The sequence below is a fragment of the Amblyraja radiata genome, chromosome 7 (assembly GCF_010909765.2).
Source record: "Amblyraja radiata isolate CabotCenter1 chromosome 7, sAmbRad1.1.pri, whole genome shotgun sequence".
Classification (NCBI taxonomy): domain Eukaryota; kingdom Metazoa; phylum Chordata; class Chondrichthyes; order Rajiformes; family Rajidae; genus Amblyraja; species Amblyraja radiata.
The window spans coordinates 31,081,323-31,101,218 of NC_045962.1; the positions used below are offsets into that span (position 1 = coordinate 31,081,323).

General features: G+C 44.4%; 1 protein-coding gene across 8 annotated transcripts in view; it reads left to right on the forward strand.

The window, feature by feature from the left end:
* mylk (myosin light chain kinase) overlaps positions 1 to 19,896 on the forward strand; it is a 246,343-nt gene that overhangs the window by 88,383 nt on the left and 138,064 nt on the right. For all 8 annotated transcript variants that reach the window (XM_033024039.1, XM_033024038.1, XM_033024037.1 and 5 more), the window contains one exon: positions 2,383 to 2,562. In XM_033024039.1, coding sequence (XP_032879930.1) covers positions 2,398 to 2,562 — 165 coding nt within the window. In that variant the 5' untranslated portion in view covers positions 2,383 to 2,397. The remainder of the gene's footprint in view (positions 1 to 2,382; positions 2,563 to 19,896) is intronic.

The window sequence follows — 19,896 nt, forward strand, 5'->3', positions numbered from 1 at the left end:
CATAGACAATAGGTGCAGGAGTAGGTTGTTCAGCCCTTCAAGCCAGCACCGCCATTCAATATGATCATGGCTGATCATCTAAGATCAGTACCCCGTTCTGGCTTTTTCCCCTCATATCCCTTGATTCATTTAACCCTAAGAGCTAAATCTAACTCTTGAAAACACAGCAGAGGCAGCAAAGCCAGAGTTGAAACTCCTCCTGTATACTTACCTTTCATGCGATACTGCCTGACCCTGAGTTAATACAGCATTTTGTGCCTATCTTGTGTAAACCAGATTTTGCAGTTCCTTGTTATTGCTTCGATCTAAGCTACAGAGTGGATGAAGTTAGAACCGGCAAGATAGACACAAAATGGTGAGATGGGTGAAAAAGTTCTCAACCCGAAACGTCACCCATTCCTTCTCTCCAGAGATGTTGCCCACCCCGCTTAGTTACTCCAGCTTTCCGTGCCTACCTTTGGTGTAAAGCAGCAGCTGCAGCCCCTTGCTACTACAGTTAGAGTGGGCAGGCTGAGGCCAGAGCTCAACAGACAGGCAGCATCTGGGGAGGGAATGGACAGGTGAAATTTCGGGACGGCACCCTTTGTCAGACTGAAGTCCCGGTTTGAAACGTCACCTTTCCATGTTCTCCAGACATGTCGCCTGACCCACTGAGTTACTCCATCACTATTTGTCTTTATTACGTCCATCACTTATTTTGTCTTTGTTTCGACTTCTTTTTATATAGTGACCAGAACAATTTATTCAATTTTGTTAGAAAAAGATCTTTAGAGGTACTTGGTCAAACAATAAAGAATAGATAGAGAGACAAGAAACTGCAGATGCTAGAATCTTGAGCAAACTACAAAGTGCTGAAGGAACTAAGTGGGTTAGGTAACATCTGGGGAGGGAATGGGCAGGTGACCTTTCGGGTCGGTACCCTTCAGACTGAAGTCCTGATCTGAAGCGTCACCTATCCATACCCTCCCCAGTTGCTACTTGACCCGCTGACTTCCTCCAGCAGTTTGTGTTTTGAATAAATAGTATTGAGTCATAAAAAGTAAATTATGAAAAGTGACCAACAGTTAAGTCAACCAAATGGAATTCAGGAAATAGCTTAAAGGGGAAGAGTGAGTGAGAGATAAGGAGAGACTGGGAAGGGGCAAGCGCAAGAATGAGATGGGGGGGGGGGGGGGGGGGGGGGGTGTGGGGGAGAGAAGAGAGAGATTAAAAGAAGCATAAATATGTGATGCAGAAGGAGCAAATATGGGATAATTGCAGAGATCTCAAACTGCTTTAGGGCTTGTGAGAGTTTGTGTGTGAGTATCAGAATGTTTAAACCAGGAACCAGTGTAGGTCATCAACACAAGGGTTCCAGGTGATTGGAACTTGCTAAAAGTTGGGATAAGGATAGAGAGTTTTGGAAGAATCCCAGTGTATGGAGGGTAAAAATAGGAGAGTTCATGCATATTAGAGGGTCAAATTCACCAAGATTAAGAGCCTGGTTGAGGGTTTCAGAAGGAACTGAGATGAGTAGTGTGATTATACTGAAGTGTGGGTGGTTGGTTGTGATGAAGTGTGGCATGCAATGTGATCAGTGACGCATCTTGGTTGGAAATGAAAGTGGTAGGAACGAAGGTTTATACCCTTAGTAAGAAAAGATGTGAAACACTATTGGTTTAATTTAGTTTAGTTAGAGTTACAGCATGGAAACAGGTCCTTCGGCCCACTGAGTCTATGCTGACCCTAGCACACTAGGGACAATTTACAATTTTTAGCAAAGCCAATGCACATACAAACCTGTGTTTCGTGGAGCATGGGAGGAAACCGGAGCACCCGGATGAAACCCATGCAGTTACAGAGAAAACATACAAACTCTGTACAGGCAGCATCTTAGTCAGGTTCAAACCCGGGTCTTTGGTGCTGTAAGGCAGCAACTCTACTACTGTGCCACTGTGCTGCCCTGCACCGCTCTACTATTGTATTTTATGGTATTTTAGGTTGTAAAGAGCTTCAATAACGCACTGTTGTCTTTACTACTTTTATTAGTAACTCACAAACAATACTGCACTAGCTGTACGTGGTCCGTCACACGAGCTAGAGAGAGATCAAGGGGTGGGGAGGTTACATTTATACTTGTGATATAGGGAGTGGTTAGTAGTGGTGAGGTCACTATGTTAAAGGCACATCTACATAGGTTAACACCAATTAGCCGTGAAGTGTCCTGATCCTAAACATCGCCCATCCATGTCCTCCAGACATGCTGCCTGACCGGCTGAGTTACTCCAGCATTTGTGTCTTTTCTTTTAGTAAATCAGCATAAACTAGCTGAGACATGTTCTTGTTTATTATTCAGGTTGGTCACATTGAAAATATTAACTAGCATTTCCTTCTCATCATCAGATCGGATAAGTGATCATGGGAGATGCTAAGATTGCTCAGACTAGCACACGTATTTCCAAAACAACTCTAACTTTGGAAAGGCCTCAAGTGGACACATACCCCCCTGAAGTGCCGGTCTTCACGTTGCCTCCAAGGAATGCTCGCATTCCCATCAACGGAACAGCCAGGTTTGATGGAAAGGTATGGATGTCAATTATCTATTTCAATGAGGGTGGCATGGTGGCGCAGCGGTAGAGCTGCTGCCTTACAGCGCCAGAGACCCGGGTGGGTTCGATCGTCTGTGTGGAGTTTGCACGTTCTCCCTGGGACCGTGTGGGTTTCCTCCATGTGCTCCAGTTTCCTCCCACATCCCAAAGAAATGCAAGTTTGTAGGTTAATTGGCTTTGTGAATTGTACCGGATGTGTAGGATAGGACTAGTGTGCAGGTGCTGGTTGGCACACTCAGTGGGCCGAAGGGTCTGTTTCCACGTTGTGTCACTAAATTAAACTAAACTAAACAAAACTATTATTGAAACAAAGCTTAAAGGAGATGGATGGGGCACGTTTTCCTTTGGTGGAGCCCACACTGGAATGCTCTGCCGATGATGTGGTGGGGGTAGATACTACCATGGCTTTAAGATGTTTTTAGATATGTGGGGAATGGTGGGATATGTATCATGTGCAAGCAAAGAAGAATAGCTTACTTGGGCATCATGTTCGGCACAGACATTGTGGGCCATAAGGCCTGTTCCTGTGTTGTACTGTTCTATCTTCTAAGAGATACACTCAGATGAATGCAGTGTGTTCTTATTTACTAAACTTTAGCAATTTTCAAAAATGTTGTTGATGTCTGTCCCACGCAAAAAGCAAGCTCTTGGAAAAATCAAGGCGAGAACCTGAATTGTTGATGCTAGTCACATTAAAGTATAGAAGTCAGTATAAAACACAGCAAACTGGACAAGCTGAATCTTGCATTAAATGTTGTACTCTTTATCCTTGATCTGTGCAATGTGGATGGCTAGATTGTATTCATGTATAATCTTTTCTTTGATTGGTTAGTACTCAAAGAAAAGCTTTTATCATGTGTAGACAGCTCAATTATAATTATGTACAGTCTTTCCGCTGACTGGTTAGCACGCAACAAAAAGCTTTCCACTATACCTCGGTACACGTGACAATAATAAACTAAACTAAAACTGAATACTATAAGCATTCAGCACTTCCCACAATTAATTAAACTTTTTGATAATTAGGTTTCTTCACACTTCCTATCACTTTGGTTCATTATTTAGGTATGGAATGCCTGAGTAAGTAGATATCCAACATGTTTTTATTAATCTACATATTACTACGACTGAATAGGATAATTGCTGTCAAAGATTATGGAGATCGCACCATATTACTTTCTGGCTTATCTGTCCCAACATTGTTTGTGTTCTGTAATGTTGGCTTCTCTAACTGTGGGCATGTAGACACTTGGCTTTTCCAATTACCTCAGATATTTACAGCAGTTAACAATGAAAGACTTAGCAGTTCAGCTTTCCAACATGTGACTTGTATGCACTTTATCTAACAGCAACTTACATGCTGTCTTAGAAAATACAAAATGGTTTCAGAGAAAGCTTCAGATAATTGCTTTATAGGGCTCACATGTATTTAGTACATTATTGCCCATCAATTCAGGTCATTACAAATGCATATCGGGGAACATCTCTGCTAATTTAAACAGAATTGCAAAAATAGTTCAATAAAAAGCAGCATGTTTCACATTATATAGGACAGGCAATATACTGCATAACATTACACTGGATTTAGCTGGGATATAATGGTCTAAGTCAGGCAATGGAAGAGGATTAAATGTATCGTGACATGACTGTGGGTGATTAAAATTTTAATGCCTACAAATTACAATATTGCCTCAAGCAAAATTCCGTAATGTGATTCTTAGAATTTTGTTATTGCAAATAGTATTGAAAATTCTCTTAAAGCAGTAGCGCAAATTCTGATTGACTGACAAATCCAACAGGAATATTCTTATTTGGTAGAAAGGATATTGTTACGGTGAATTTAAAAAAAACATTATTCTGGATTTTGCTAATCTGATTATTTTATAACCAGGGAGAAAAACTACATTTTATTCAAAGTAGCAGATGAAAATACAGCACTGATTTGTTGATTCAATGACGTGTTTATAATTTTGAAACCAGTTGAATCACTTCCCTCTGGAAGGCGACTCCGGACTGTCAAAGCTGTCACAGCCACACATAAAAACAGCTTTTTTTCACGAGTAGCTCTACTCAATAACCAAAAATCTGTAGCCTCCTTTTGCTCTGGTATTTTAGAAACATAGAAATTAGGTGCAGGAGTAGGCCATTCGGCCCTTCGAGCCTGCACCGCCATTCAATATGATCATGGCTGATCATCCAACTCAGTATCCTGTACCTGCCTTCTCTCCATACCCTCTGATCCCCTTAGCCACAAGGGCCACATCTAACTCCCTCTTAAATATAGCCAATGAACTGGCCTTGACTACCCTCTGTGGCAAAGAGTTCCAGAGATTCACCACTCTCTGTGTGAAAAAAGTTCTTCTCATCTCGGTTTTAAAGGATTTCCCCCTTATCCTTAAGCTGTGACCCCTTGTCCTGGACTTCCCCAACATCGGGAGCAATCTTCCTGCATCTAGCCTGTCCAACCCCTTAAGAATTTTGTAAGTTTCTATAAGATCCCCTCTCAATCTCCTAAATTCTAGAGAGTATAAACCAAGTCTATCCAGTCTTTCTTCATAAGACAGTCCTGACATCCCAGGAATCAGTCTGGTGAACCTTCTCTGCACTCCCTCTATGGCAATAATGTCCTTCCTCAGATTTGGAGACCAAAACTGTACGCAATACTCCAGGTGTGGTCTCACCAAGACCCGGTACAACTGCAGTAGAACCTCCCTGCTCCTATACTCAAATCCTTTTGCTATGAAAGCTAACATACCATTCGCTTTCTTCACTGCCTGCTGCACCTGCATGCCTACTTTCAATGACTGGTGTACCATGACACCCAGGTCTCGCTGCATCTCCCCTTTTCCTAGTCGGCCACCATTTAGATAATAGTCTGCTTTCCTGTTTTTGCCACCAAAATGGATAACCTCACATTTATCCACATTATACTGCATCTGCCAAACATTTGCCCACTCACCCAGCCTATCCAAGTCACCTTGCAGTCTCCTAGCATCCTCCTCACAGCTAACACTGCCCCCCAGCTTAGTGTCATCCGCAAACTTGGAGATATTGCCTTCAATTCCCTCATCCAGATCATTAATATATATTGTAAATAGCTGGGGTCCCAGCACTGAGCCTTGCGGTACCCCACTAGTCACTGCCTGCCATTGTGAAAAGGACCCGTTTACTCCTACTCTTTGCTTCCTGATTGCCAGCCAGTTCTTAATCCACATCAATACTGAACCCCCAATGCCGTGTGCTTTAAGTTTGTATACTAACCTCTTATGTGGGACCTTGTCGAAAGCCTTCTGGAAGTCCAGATACACCACATCCACTGGTTCTCCCCTATCCACGCTACTAGTTACATCCTCGAAAAATTCTATAAGATTCGTCAGACATGATTTACCTTTTGTAAATCCATGCTGACTTTGTCCAATGATTTCACCACTTTCCAAATGTGCTGCTATCCCATCTTTAATAACTGACTCTAGCAGTTTCCCCACTACTGATGTTAGACTAACTGGTCTGTAATTCCCCGTTTTCTCTCTCCCTCCCTTCTTAAAAAGTGGGGTTACGTTTGCTACCCGCCAATCCTCAGGAACTACTCCAGAATCTAAAGAGTTTTGAAAGATTATTACTAATGCATCCACTATTTCTGGAGCTACTTCCTTAAGTACTCTGGGATGCAGCCTATCTGGCCCTGGGGATTTATCGGCCTTTAATCCATTCAATTTACTCAACACCACTTCCCGGCTAACCTGGATTTCACTCAATTCCTCCAACTCCTTTGACCCGCGGTCCCCTGCTATTTCCGGCAGATTATTTATGTCTTCCTTAGTGAAGACGGAACCAAAGTAGTTATTCAATTGGTCCGCCATATCCTTGTTCCCCATGATCAACTCACCTGTTTCTGACTGCAAGGGACCTACATTTGTTTGAACTAATCTCTTTCTTTTCACATATCTATAAAAACTTTTGCAGTCAGTTTTTATGTTCCCTGCCAGTTTTCTTTCATAATCTATTTTTCCTTTCCTAATTAAGCCCTTTGTCCTCCTCTGCTGGTCTCTGAATTTCTCCCAGTCCTCCGGTATGCTGCTTTTTCTGGCTAATTTGTACGCATCATCCTTCGCTTTGATACTATCCCTGATTTCCCTTGTTATCCACGGATGCACTACCTTCCCTGATTTATTCTTTTGCCAAACGGGGATGAACAATTTTTGTAGTTCATCCATGCAGTTTTAAATGTCTTCCATTGCATATCCACCGTCAACCCTTTTAGAATTAATTGCCAGTCAATCTTGGCCAATTCACGTCTCATACCCTCAAAGTTACCTTTCTTTAAGTTCAGAACCATTGTTTCTGAATTAACAATGTCACTCTCCATCCTAATGAAGAACTCAACCATATTATGGTCACTCTTGCCCAAGGGGGCACGTACAACAAGACTGCTAACTAACCCTTCCTCATTACTCAATACCCAGTCTAAAATAGCCTGCTCTCTCATTGGTTCCTCTACATGTTGATTTAGATAACTATCCCGCATACATTCCAAGAAATCCTCTTCCTCAGCACCCCTGCCAATTTGATTCACCCAATCTATATGTAGATTGAAGTCACCCATTATAACTGTTTTGCCTTTGTCGCACGCATTTCTAATTTCCTGTTTGATACCATCTCCAACTTCACTACTACTGTTAGGTGGCCTGTACACAACACCCACCAGCGTTTTCTGCCCCATTAGTGTTTCGCAGCTCTACCCATACCGATTCCACATCCTCCAAACTAATGTCCTTCCTTTCCATTGCATTAATCTCCTCTCTAATCAGCAACACTACCCCACCTCCTTTTCCTTTCTCTCTATCCCTCCTGAATATTGAATATCCCTGGATGTTCAGCTCCCAGCCTTGGTCACCCCGGAGCCATGTCTCCGTGATCCCAACTATATCATAGTCATTAATGGCTATCTGCACATTCAACTCATCCACCTTTTACGAATGCTCCTTGCATTGAGACACAAAGCCTTCAGGCTTGTTTTTACAACACTCTTACCCCTTATATGTTGAAAAGTGGCCCTTTTTGATTTTTGCCCTGGTTTTGTCTGCCTGCCACTTTTACATTTCACCTTGCTACCTATTGCTTCTACCCTCATTTTACACCCCTCTGTCTCTACGCTCACACATTTAAGAAACCCTTTCCCTTTAACTCCATCCTCCACTATCCCATTCGACACCCCACCCCCCTTATTCAGTTTAAAACCACCCGTGTAACAGTGGCAAACTTCCTCTCTTCCCCATATTACCAGGACTCGAGAACCTGAGTAAGAGGAAGAGATTGAGCAGGCTAGTACTATTCCTTGGAACGCAGGACGATGAGACGTGATTTTATAGAGGTGTACAAAATCATGAAAGGAATAGATCGGATAAATGCACAGTCTCTTGCCCAGAGTTGGGGAATTGAGAACCAGAGGACATAGGTTTAAGGTGAGGGTGGAAAGATTTAATAGGAACCTGAGAGGTAACTTTTTCACACAAAGGGCAAGGGCCGTGGAAAATTTTTGAAAGTGGGGGGGCTGAGCGATCACTGATCACTGGCCTTGGGGGTACCCAGCAAGAGAGTGGGGCAACCGAGTGGGGGAGGGTGTGGGAGGGCGGTAGGGACTTTTTGAAATTTGATGTATTTAAATCATGTTTTAGTGCATTGTAGAAGTATGATTTCAATGTTTTTTGATTGAAGTATTTTTAAGATAATGTAGAGCCGACATGAGAGATAGGAGCAGGTGATTATTATTTCTATTATTGCTCGACCTCCAAAAACTGGGGGATAATGATACACGCCATCCTGCACCTCAAAATGTGGGGGGATATATACCCCATTCCCCCATCCCCCCCCCCCCCCCCCCAATCGATGCCAGTGCCTTCCACGGTACAGAAAATTTGACAAAAAAAACTTTTTTTTGGTTGTAGTTGGAAAAAGGGGCAAGAAATAATCATAACATTTCCTGATTTTGCAAAGTCATACAAATTATGTTTTGCTCGGGGGGAAAAACCAGAGTATTTTGAAAGTATGCGTTCTCCTTTTGACGTACATTTCATTTTGATTTGAATTTAGAATCATCAAACCATGACATTAATAAAGGGGGTTTATGTTTGTGAAAACATTACTTTTTTTAAAGTAAGACTTTCAAGAAATCTAAAATGCATTAGAAATATACAAATACATGCACTGAGTCTCTTGCCCAGAGTAGGTGAATCGAGGACCAGAGGACAAATTAAAGGTAAAGGGGAAAAGATTTCATAGGAATCTGAGGGGTAACTTTTTCCACGCAAAGGGTGGTGGGTGTATGGAACAAGCTGCCAGTGGAGGTAGTTAAGGCAGGAACTATCCCAACATTTAAGAAACAGTTAGACAGATACATGGATAGGACAGGTTTGGAGGTATGGACCAAAAGCAGGTAGTGTAGCTGAGACATGTTGGCGGATGTGGGCAAGTGGGGCCGAAGGGCCTGTATTCACACTGTATCACTCTATGACTACATTATACCTCCACCATGCATGAATGCTTCAAAATTAAGTTGTTGAGTTTTATTGCCATATGCTCAAGCATAGAAACATAGAAAATAGGTGCAGGAATTGGCCATTTGGCCCTTCGAGCCAGCACTGCCATTCAAATGATCATGGCTGTTTATCTAATATCAGTATCCCTTTCCTATTTTTCCCCATATCCCCTGATTTTGCTAGCCCCAAGAGCTCAATGTGACTCTCTCTTGAAAACATCCAGTTAATTTGCCTCTACTGCCTTCTGTGGCAGAGAATTCCACAGATTCATGACTCTCTGGGTGAAGAAAGTTTGTCCTCATCTCAGTCTTAAATGGCCTACTCCTTATTCTTAAACTGTGAACCCTGGGTCTGGACTCCCCCAACATCGGGAACATTTTTCCTGCAGTTACAGTAAGTGAAAATCTAGTAGGCAAGCAGGATGCTTTCTCCAACCACCCCGATTTGAAGGTCATTATCTTCCACCGCTTCTACCCAGTATTTGGTACCTACTTCCAGCAGCCACTGGTTGTCCTCCAGGATGCACCGAGCCGCAGCCTGGTCCATGCCGGTCACCAGGGCGAATTCGGCACAGAGATGCTCACAGCAGCGGTGCAACGCCTCCGACGCCTCTAATGGCCCGGGACTCTTGCACTGAGACTGCTCCATGGCCCGAGCTGCAACGAAACACTCGCCAGCCCAGGCTCCCCGTCCGCATCATCTGCCCCCTCCGCTGCTTCTGCTTCTATCCCTCCCTCCGCCCCGGCTCTCCAACACCCATGATCAGGTTGCTCAGAGCACAGCAGCGCCTCGTCCAAAGCCGGAGACATTGAAACATGTCTACCCAGAAAAGTGGCGGGGGGTGGCTGTATGAAATGAGCTGCCAGAGGAGGTAGTTAAGGCAGGTACTATCTAAACTTTTAAGAACATTTAGACAGGTACATGGATAGGACAGGTTCAGAGAGATATGGGCCAAACACAGTCAGGTGGGACTATTGTAGATGGGGCATGTTGGTCGGTGTAGTCAGGTTGGGGCATAGGGCCTGTTTCCACTGGGCTGTATGACTCTATCAGCAGCACACTGAGTGCTGGCTAGACATTGCAGTCATTGCATTCGGCTGTGAACGCTGTAGTTGGCATGGCATCCACATTCCACCTAACATCTTACGGATAATTCCAGCTTCTGATCTCAGCCTCTTTCATTGGGAGTTATTGAATTTAGCCGAGATATGCACTAAAGAATAAAATAATACTTCTATTCCTGTAAATGTGGTTTGAATTTTCGAATTAGTAAAATTCTATGGATCCTTCCATCTACAATATTTTCTTTGTACAGCTTTTTTAGATTTGCTCTCTTTTTCTTCCTTCTGACAAAGTGTTTGCTTCGAGTCCATGAAGAAAAATGTCACTTTACAATGTGGGGGGCATTGTTATAACATTAATACATCTTAAAGAAGAGTTCTCTTCACTATGGTATAAAAAAGACCAGTAAGAAAGATTGTTTTGATTGAATTGATTGAAAGGGTGCAGCATGAAAACAGGGCTTGTGGCCTATCAAGTCCACGCTGACCATCGATCACCCATTCACACTAGTTCATAGCTTATCCCACTTTCTCATCCACTCCCTCCCTACACACTACAGAGGACAATGATCCTAAATGTCTTTGGGATTTGGGAAGAAACCGGATCACCTGGAGGAAACCAATGTGGTCACAGAAGAGATCGTGTGAACACCCCACGGACAGAACCCGAGGTCAGGATTGAACCGAGGTCTCTGGCAGTAGAGGCAAGGTGAGGCAGCAGCTCTACCAGCTGTACCTCTGTGCCACCCTTTAAATTATTAAAGTTATACTCTGACCTGTGATGATCTAGAGGATGATGAGTTCAGGACAGATACGTTTCACACAAACAATATGTTTTGGATAAAAGAAGACACAAAATGCTGAAGTGACTCAGCAGGTCAGGCAGCATCTCTGGAGAACATGGACAGGTGACATTTTGTGTCAGGACCCTGCTTCAGAATCATTATCTATGTTCTCCAGAGATGTTGCCTGACCCACCGAGTTACTCCAGCACTTTGCATCTTTTTTTGTAAATCAACCTGAAGTTCTGTGTTTCTACGATATGCTTCGGATGTTGAAAATCTAAAATTAAAGCTGATAATGGTGAAACTTTCTCTGGGGGTTATTGTGGCAAAGAAACAGAACTATTATTTAGATTTTCTTAATTCTATTTTTGTTTACTTTATTATCATATGTACCAATGTATAGTGAAACGTTTTTGTTGCATGCGAACCAGTCAGCACAAAGACTGTACATGATTACACTCAAGCGATCCACAGTGTATAGAGCCATGATAAAGGGAATAACAATAACTCCATTGTGGCGTGTGTCTTGGAATAAAGCACGGAGTCGTGTTTAGAGAGAGACACTTTTTATTCTGATCCTCCCGGTTGTAGGGAAGACCAAACGAGAGAGAGATGGCACCCAAACCCCAGCCTTTAAAGCCTCCGGCTAAGGGCCGCCTCCGGACTGAACCACTCCTGTGCCGAGGGGTTCGACACTAAGGTGGCACGACCCTTGGGAGCCGCCACACCATTATTGTTGTTTGAAGTGCTGATTACTTCAATGCTTCCTGTTTTTGTTGAAGAAAATTCGAGGCCTCCTTAACGTCAGCAAGTCCAAGCATAGATCAGATGACCGTTTCGCCGAACACTTGTGTTCGGGCCACCAAGGCCTGTTGGATCTCCTGGTTGTTAACTATTTTAACCCCCCTTCCCATTCCCATACTGACTATTCTATCCTGGGCCTCCTCCATTGCCAGTGTGAGGCCACATACAAACCGGAGGAACAGCATCTCATATTCCGCTTGCATAAGCCAACTACCCGACGGTACGATCATTGAATTCTCCAAATCCAAATAATACCCAGACCCCAGCTGCACCACAATGTGCACACATTTCTCCCACCAACTCCCACTCCACCATTAGTCACCCATCTCCTTTCTCCTCCTTTGTACACTCATCCACCATCCCTGCATCCCCTGTTTCCATTTAACTCCCTCCCCCACCTCCACCCCTCACTATCCTACACACTAGGGACAATTTTACATGTCAATTAGCCTACAACCCTGCACGTCTTTGGAATGTGGGAGGAAACCGGAGCATCCGGAAATAAAAACCCACATGGTCACAGGGACAACATACAAACTCCGCACAGACAGCACCCGTAGTCATGATCGAACCCGGGTCTCTGGCGCTGTAAGGCAGCAGCTCTACCCCTGTGCCACTGTGCTACACTTTAGTTGTCTTAATGAAAATGTGGGGTTACAGGTAGCCCCATACAAACAAACATAAGGGTCACTTTACTTTTTGTCTGTTTTTTATTATAATGAACTGGAAGGAATGGATTAAGCTTTTATAAAATTGTAATATGTAATATTAATTTAGTGACAATAACATTTAATAATGACCATTGATATCTAAACCAGTTCTTCGTTTAGTTTAGTTTAGAGATACAGCGTGGAAACAGGCCCTTCGGCCCACCGAGCCCACGCCGACCAGCCATCACCTCGTACACTAGCACTATCCTACACACTAGGGACAATTTACAATTGTCGGCGGAGAAAAACCCACACGGTCATGGGGAGAACATACAGACAGCAACCGTAGTCAGGATCGAATCCGGGTCCCTAGCGTTGTAGGGCAGCAACTCTACCGCTGTGCTACCATTTGAGTAAATTCTAATGGTCTTTTCATGAATAATATTGTCCGAGTTTTGTTTAGACACACTTGTCATCTTTATAAGGATGAATAGAAAGTTAAGTGCTCTGATATACACAGGAAGAGATATATATTCAACATGTAAAGCACGGCAGTAAATCCTGAAACTCTATAAAACAGTTTCTCAGATGTGCGTTTGTATTTTCTTCATGGCTGAGGTTTATCATTAAATCACCCAATTTTTACTTCCTTTCATCCATAAAAAAATTCCATTAACATTTACAAAAGTGTGGGTTGGTCATTGGTAAAGTTAACTGATCTTTTCTTTATATGTTAAGAGTGTTTGTAATTTGAGAATCTTTTGATTGTCCTACAAAGGTTTGTTTTGATAGAATGTCGGCACATTGAATTAAGAAATGTGACCTCTAATTTGCTTGGTTCTTCACGTTGTATTGATGGAATGACACTAAAGTGGGTGTATCGTGGATAGAGAAGATGGTTATCAAGCATTACAGCAAGTTCGTGATCGGCTGGGCAAGTAAATAGAGGAATGGTTAATTTGGTTTAATGCAGATGTGTGCGGTATAGCATTTTGGGAAGACAAAGCAGGGCTGGACCTTCACAGTGAGTAATGGGCCCCGAAGAGCGTTGTAGATCAGCGGGACGTTGGATTACAGGTATATAGCTCCCTGAAAGTGGTGTCACAGGTAGATAGGGTGGTCAAGAAGGCTTTGAGTACATTGGCCATCATCAGTCAGAGTATTGAGTATAGAAGTTCGGAGGTAATGTTATATTTGTATCAGACGTGCATGAAGCCACGTTTGGAGTATTATGTTCAGTTTTGCTATAGGAAGGATGCCATTAAACTGGAAAGAATGCAGAGAAGATTTACAAGGATCTTGCCAGGACTTGAGGGACTGAGCTGTAAGGAGAGCTTGAGCAGGCTAGGACTTTATTCCTTGGCGCGCAGAAGGCTGAGGGGTGAAGAGGTGTACAGAATCATGAATCAATAGATAGAGTGAATGAATAGAGTCTTTTACCCAAAGTCGTGCAATCAAGAACAAAGGGACATGTGTTTAAGGTGAGAAGGGATAGATTTAACATATGGAACGAGCTGCCAGAAGAGGTAGTTGAGGCAGGCACTATAAGAGCATTTAAAAGACACCAGGACAGGTACATAGATAGGAAAGGTTTAGAGGGATTTGGGCCAAACACAGGCAAATGGGACTAGCCAAGATGGGGCATTTGGTTGGAATGAACGAGTTGGGTCGAAGAGCCTGTTTCCGTGCTGTTTGACTCCATGACTCTATTAAGGGTGTAGTGTCATTTTCATTCATCTGAATAGATCCCGGTGCTCTGAAACAGGTCTGGTTGCCAATTAGTGCCTGGATAGAGTGGATGTGGAGAGGATGTTTCCACTAGAGGGAGAATCTAGGACCAGAGGGTATCGCCTCAGAATAAAAGGACGTACCTTTAGAAAGGAAATGAGGAGGAATTTCTTTAGTCAGAGGGTGGTGAATCTGTGCAATTCATTGTCATAGATGGCTCTAGAGGCCAAGTCAATGGATATTTTTGAGGTGGAGATTGATAGATTCTTGATTAGTAAGGGTGTCAGGGGTTATGGGAAGAAGGCAGGAGAATGGGGTTGATAGATCAGCCATGAGTGACTGGCGGATTAGACGATACGTCGAATGGCCTAATTCTGCTCCTGTAACTTACGAATTTATAAGTGTTTGTAAATTTATAGGCATCAAAGAATAATTGATGGCCACAAAAAATCCAATAAAACGAAAGGACACAAAGTGCTGGAGTAACTCAGCGGGTGAGGCAACATCTCTGGAGAACAGAGATACGTGACGTTTCAGGTCGGGACCTTTGTTCAGACCCAATAAAAATTATGATTTGGAATTCAGTTAAATCCTTTGGATTTGTAACATCTTAACCATAACTCAGTATTAGTACGTTTTGCTGCAGAGGAATATATGGCTGGTCTCCGAACTCCTTTGTGCATTAATAGAAGGAAACTCAATGCGTTGGTACCTGTTTGGTGTTGTTTAGAATGGGAGTCTGCACTGTTTTTGCATAGTTGTTTCTGATGTTCAAACCTGCACTGTAACTGGAGCCTCCTGCCTTTATGCACAGCCTCTCTGCCCATTAAAGATATTAAGCAGAAAATTGTAGATTAGGGAACGCATATTGAAAATTACTAACCTCCCTGTACAAGATAAACCAGAACAATGCTGTAAATATTCTGCTAAAACGCACCAATAACAATGGCCTGGATTTTACCTGGAAAATGCTGGTAGTTGACAATGTAAATGTTTGCCTTTATGTTTTCAAAGCAAACAAATTCATGGCTTTTTGCTTGTGCGGGTAAACAGAGAACCCAAACCTACTGACAGATTTGGATCAGCTGATCTGTTAGTTTACACTTTCGACTTTACTTTAGACTTTGGAGTTACATTGTGGAAACCTGCCCTTCGGCCCACCGAGTAAACGCCGACCAGCGATCACCCCTTAATCTACACCATCTATCACTTGCCAGTCTTTATCGACCCCCTTCTGTCTTTTCCAGCTTTCTCCTCCCCGATTACAATCAGCCTGAAGAGGTTGACCTGACCTTAGACGTCACCTATCCATGTTCTATAGAGATGCTGCCTGACATGCTGAGGTACTCTAGCACTTTCTGTCTTTTTTTTTGTCAACCAGCATCTGCAGTTCCTTGTGATTTCTCTTAGTTGGCAACTGATTTCTCTTTGTGGCTCACTGCCCACAGGTGAACAAGTACAGTCAATGGAAGATAATTCACTGTGGACAGCACACTCCTCTCTAATCCCTGTTAAACCCATGTCCAAGGGCCTTTGGTAAGAAGAAGAATAGGAGGCAGAAATAGCCAGCATTCCAAATCTCTTGATATGAGGCAATGGGCATTGAGTGGGCATTGAGTAGATGGTGCTGTGGTGAACGTAAATGCAATTTTTTTGTTTGGATCACTTGAGCAACTTCAAGGAGCATTAGTTGAAGCACCAAACGAATGCTGTTCCACATCTGTATTGACCCTGGACGGTGCCTCCCATGTGATGACAGGTACCTCAAACATGGGCCTCCAGCGTGTCACTGATCTCTACCAAGCTGCTGTACAGAGCCAACGTGCTGCCCACAATTAGATTGGCATTTCCCGATTGCACATAAGATGGTGTGTAAATGTGAGATTTTTTTTCCGTTGGCAACACTGGACAGTTGATGTTACGAGGCTCGGCTCCTGTTAGTTTGGAGAATCATGCTTCAAACTTCATAACTGAGAAGGTTGAGCAAGTGTAAACTCATCGGTCCAATACCAAACATCACCAAGGAGAGAGACGGCATTTTCTCAAATGTGAAAGTGAAAAATGTAACACTTACACTTACTGCTCAGAAACTGTCAATAAAAAACACTTTTCCAGAACACAAATCATTCTATGTCAAGGGGATGCATTTAACCAACTCTCCATGCCATAGAGTCATAGAATCATACAGCACGGTAAATGTCCCTTCAGCCAAAGTCATTCTTTTCGACTAAGATGTCCTATTTGCCTGTGTTTGGACCATATTCCTCCATGTTGTTATAATGCTGCCTTAAGTAGCTCCCAGGATGAGGTGTTCCAAACCCGGGCATCGAAGATGTCCTCATTCTTTAGGGAACGGGGGTTCCCCTCTTTAACTATAGATGAGGCTCTCACCAGAGTCTCTTCTATATCCCGTTACACTGCTCTCACTCCCCATCCCCCCCACTCGTAACAAGGGCAGAGTCCCCCTTGTCCTCACCTTCCACCCTACCAGCCGTCACATACAACAGATAATCCTCTGACATTTTCGCCACCTCCACTGGCCACATCTTCCCATCCCCTCCTCCTTCGGCTTTCTGCAGAGACCGCTCCCTCCCTAACTCCCTGGTCAATTTGTCCCTTCCCACCCAAACCACCCCCTCCCCTGGCACTTTCCCTTGCGACCGCAGGAAATGCTACACTTGTCGTTTTACCTCCCCCCCTGACTCCATCCAAGGACCCAAGCAGTTGTTGCAGGTGCGCCAGCTGTTCACCTGCACCTCCTCCAACCTCGTCTATTGCATCTGCTGCTCTAGGTGTCAGCTGCTCTACATCGGTGAGACCAAGCGTAGGCTTGGCGATCGCTTTGCCCAACACCTTTGCTCAGTTCACAATAACCAACCTCATCTCCCGGTGGCTCAGCACTTCAACTCCCCCTCCCATTCCGAATCCGGCCTTTCTGTCCTGGGCCTCCTCCATGGCCAGAGTGAGGCCCACTGTAAATTGGAGGAACAGCACCTCATATTTTGCTTGGGAAGTTTACACCCCAGCGGTATGAACATTGACTTCTCTAATTTCAGGTAGTCCTTGCTTTCTCCCTCTTTCCCCTTCCCAGCTCTCCCTCAGTCCACTGTCTCCGCCTCTTCCTTTCTTCTTCCCGCCCCCACCACCCCCACATCAGTCTGAAGAAGGGTCTCGACTATTCCTTTGCTCCTCTGATGCTGCCTCACCCACTGAGCTTCCCCAGCATTTTTATCTACCTCCGATTTTTCCAGCATCTGCAGTTCATTCTTATACACTTTGAATAGTGTTATTCCACATCAAACCCACCCATCACTGTGCATCCAAAGTTTGCCTGGTTCATTACTAATTACACCCAGCAAGGACACAAGCTACTGAACTTTTAATCACATGAAGTTCTTTTCCAAAATGAATTGGGACAATGGCTGGCAAGGAAAATCCACCTCTCATTTCCAAGTGGATTCAGGAAATTTCCGCTCCCATCTTCCAGAGTGTATCCCATAGTTCCTATTTCAAATTATGACATAAGAGGCGGCAGATACTGGAACCTTGAGTAAAACACGAAGTGCTGAGTTCAGTTTTGTTTATTATCACCTGTAGCGAGGGACAGTGAAAAGCTTTTGTTGTATGCTAACCTGTCAACAGAAAGACAATGCATGATTACATTTAGGGACTCAGTGGATCAGGCAGCATCTGTGGAGGGAATGAACAGACGATGTTTCAGGTTCTGGACCCTTTTTCAAACTGATTGGAGGAGGGGCGAGAAAGTTGGAAGAAAGACGAGGGTGGGGTAAATCCTGGCGAGTGATGGGTGGATACAGGTGAGAGGATGGAGTGTGATTGGCAATGTTTGGAGATAGTGACAAAGGCTGGAGGTGAGGAGGGGACATAAAGGTGTCAGGTAAGGAAAGAAGAGATGCAGTGTAATAATGAGGAAGGGCGTCAAAGGTTCCAGGGAGAATGTGTTGAGAGGGAGAAATAGATCAGCCGTGACCAACTGGTGGAGTAGACTCGATGGCCCAATTGCGCTCCTATGTCTTCTGGTCCAAAACTGGAAGGATGGACATAGATGGAAGGGATGGGGAAGGTGTAAGAGGGGGGGGGGGGGGGGGGTTAAAAGGTAAATATTTAGTTTAGTTTATTTTCATGTGTAACAAGGTACAGTGACAATTTTTTGTTGCGTGCTAACCTCTCAGTGGAAAGACTATACATGAATATAGTCATATCAAGACAGTTTATTGTCATGTGTCCCAGATTGATATAATTGATTGATATCATTTAATTGCCACACAACCAAGGTCGGTGGTATTTGGGTTGCCAGCAGCAGTACAGTAATAAAGAACACAACCACAATAAAAATTTTATACAAACATCCACCACAGCATTCATCACTGTGGTGGAAGGCACAGAGCTTGGCCAGTCCTCCTCCATTTCCCCCCGTGGTCGGGACCTCCACCCTCCACAGCCGTTGCTGCGGGCGTCCAGATGGTAAGGGACAAAGTCAAAGTCAAGGTGAGTCCAGGATCGGCTCTTCCCAACCAGAGACCACGGCTTCAGGCTGGTGTAGGCCGCAGGCCGGCGGTCAAAGTTTTAAAGTACCTGCCGTGCCGCAGCCGGAAGCACCGCAGTCTGCAGGGCCGGCGGTCGAAGCTCCCCTCCAGGGGAGATGATAAGTCCATACCACGCCCGCGGTAGAAGACGGCCGCGGGCCGGCGGTGGAAGCTTCTTCTTCCACCCGGGTCCCCAACGTGAGATCCCGGGCTGTAGACGCCGCACCAGCTGGAGCTCTGCAGACCGCGGCTTCAGGCTGCCGGCTGCCGCGGGCCAGCGTAACGGAGCGCTCCCCTCCAACGAGGTCTCACCCGCTCCGCGCCGAGAGTCCACGCTGCGCCCGCCGCTGAAGCTCCGGGCGCGTATCCGGGAAAGTCCGCGCCGATCCTTGCTGTTAGGCCACGGGGGAGGCGACCTGAAAAAGTCGCCTCTCCATGGAAGAGGCGGCCGAAACGGTTTCCCCCTTACCCCCCCACACACCACCCCCCACACATAACACACAAAGAAACATTAAAAACACACTTTTAAACATACTAAAAAATAAAAAAAGTTGAAAAAAGACGGACACGCTGCCGACAGGCTGCTGCCAGTGCAGCGCCCCCTACCGAACGATAGGACAATTAAATTATTGCTTGCTGCAGCACAGAGTATTGTAAACAAAAATACAGAACAGTTCAGTTCAATATACACATAAATAAGCAGATAAAGTGCAATGGGCTGTTACAGTTCAGAGTCTGTTTGTTGGCGAGTTTAGTAGCCTGATGGCTGTGGGGAAGAAGCTGTTCCTGAACCTGGATGTAACAGATTTCAGGCTCCTGTACCTTCTGCCCGTTGGTAGCGGAGAGATAAGTGCGTGGCCAGGATGGTGTGGGTCCTTGATGATGTTGGCTGCCTTTTTGAGGCAGCGACTGCAATACGTCCCCTTCGATGGTGGGGAGGTCAGAGCCGATGATGGACTGGGCAGTGGTTACAACTTTCTGCATTCTTTTCTGCTCATAATATATAATCAAGCCATCCACGGTGTACAGATACAGGATAAAGGGAGTATCATTTAGTACAAGATAAAGTCCAGTAAGTCTGATTAAAGGTAGTCCAGGGGTCTCCAATGCAGTGGATAGTAGCTCAGGACCACTCTTTAGTTGTTGATAGAATTGTTGACAACTAAAGAGCAGTCTGAGCTATTTGGGGATGTACAT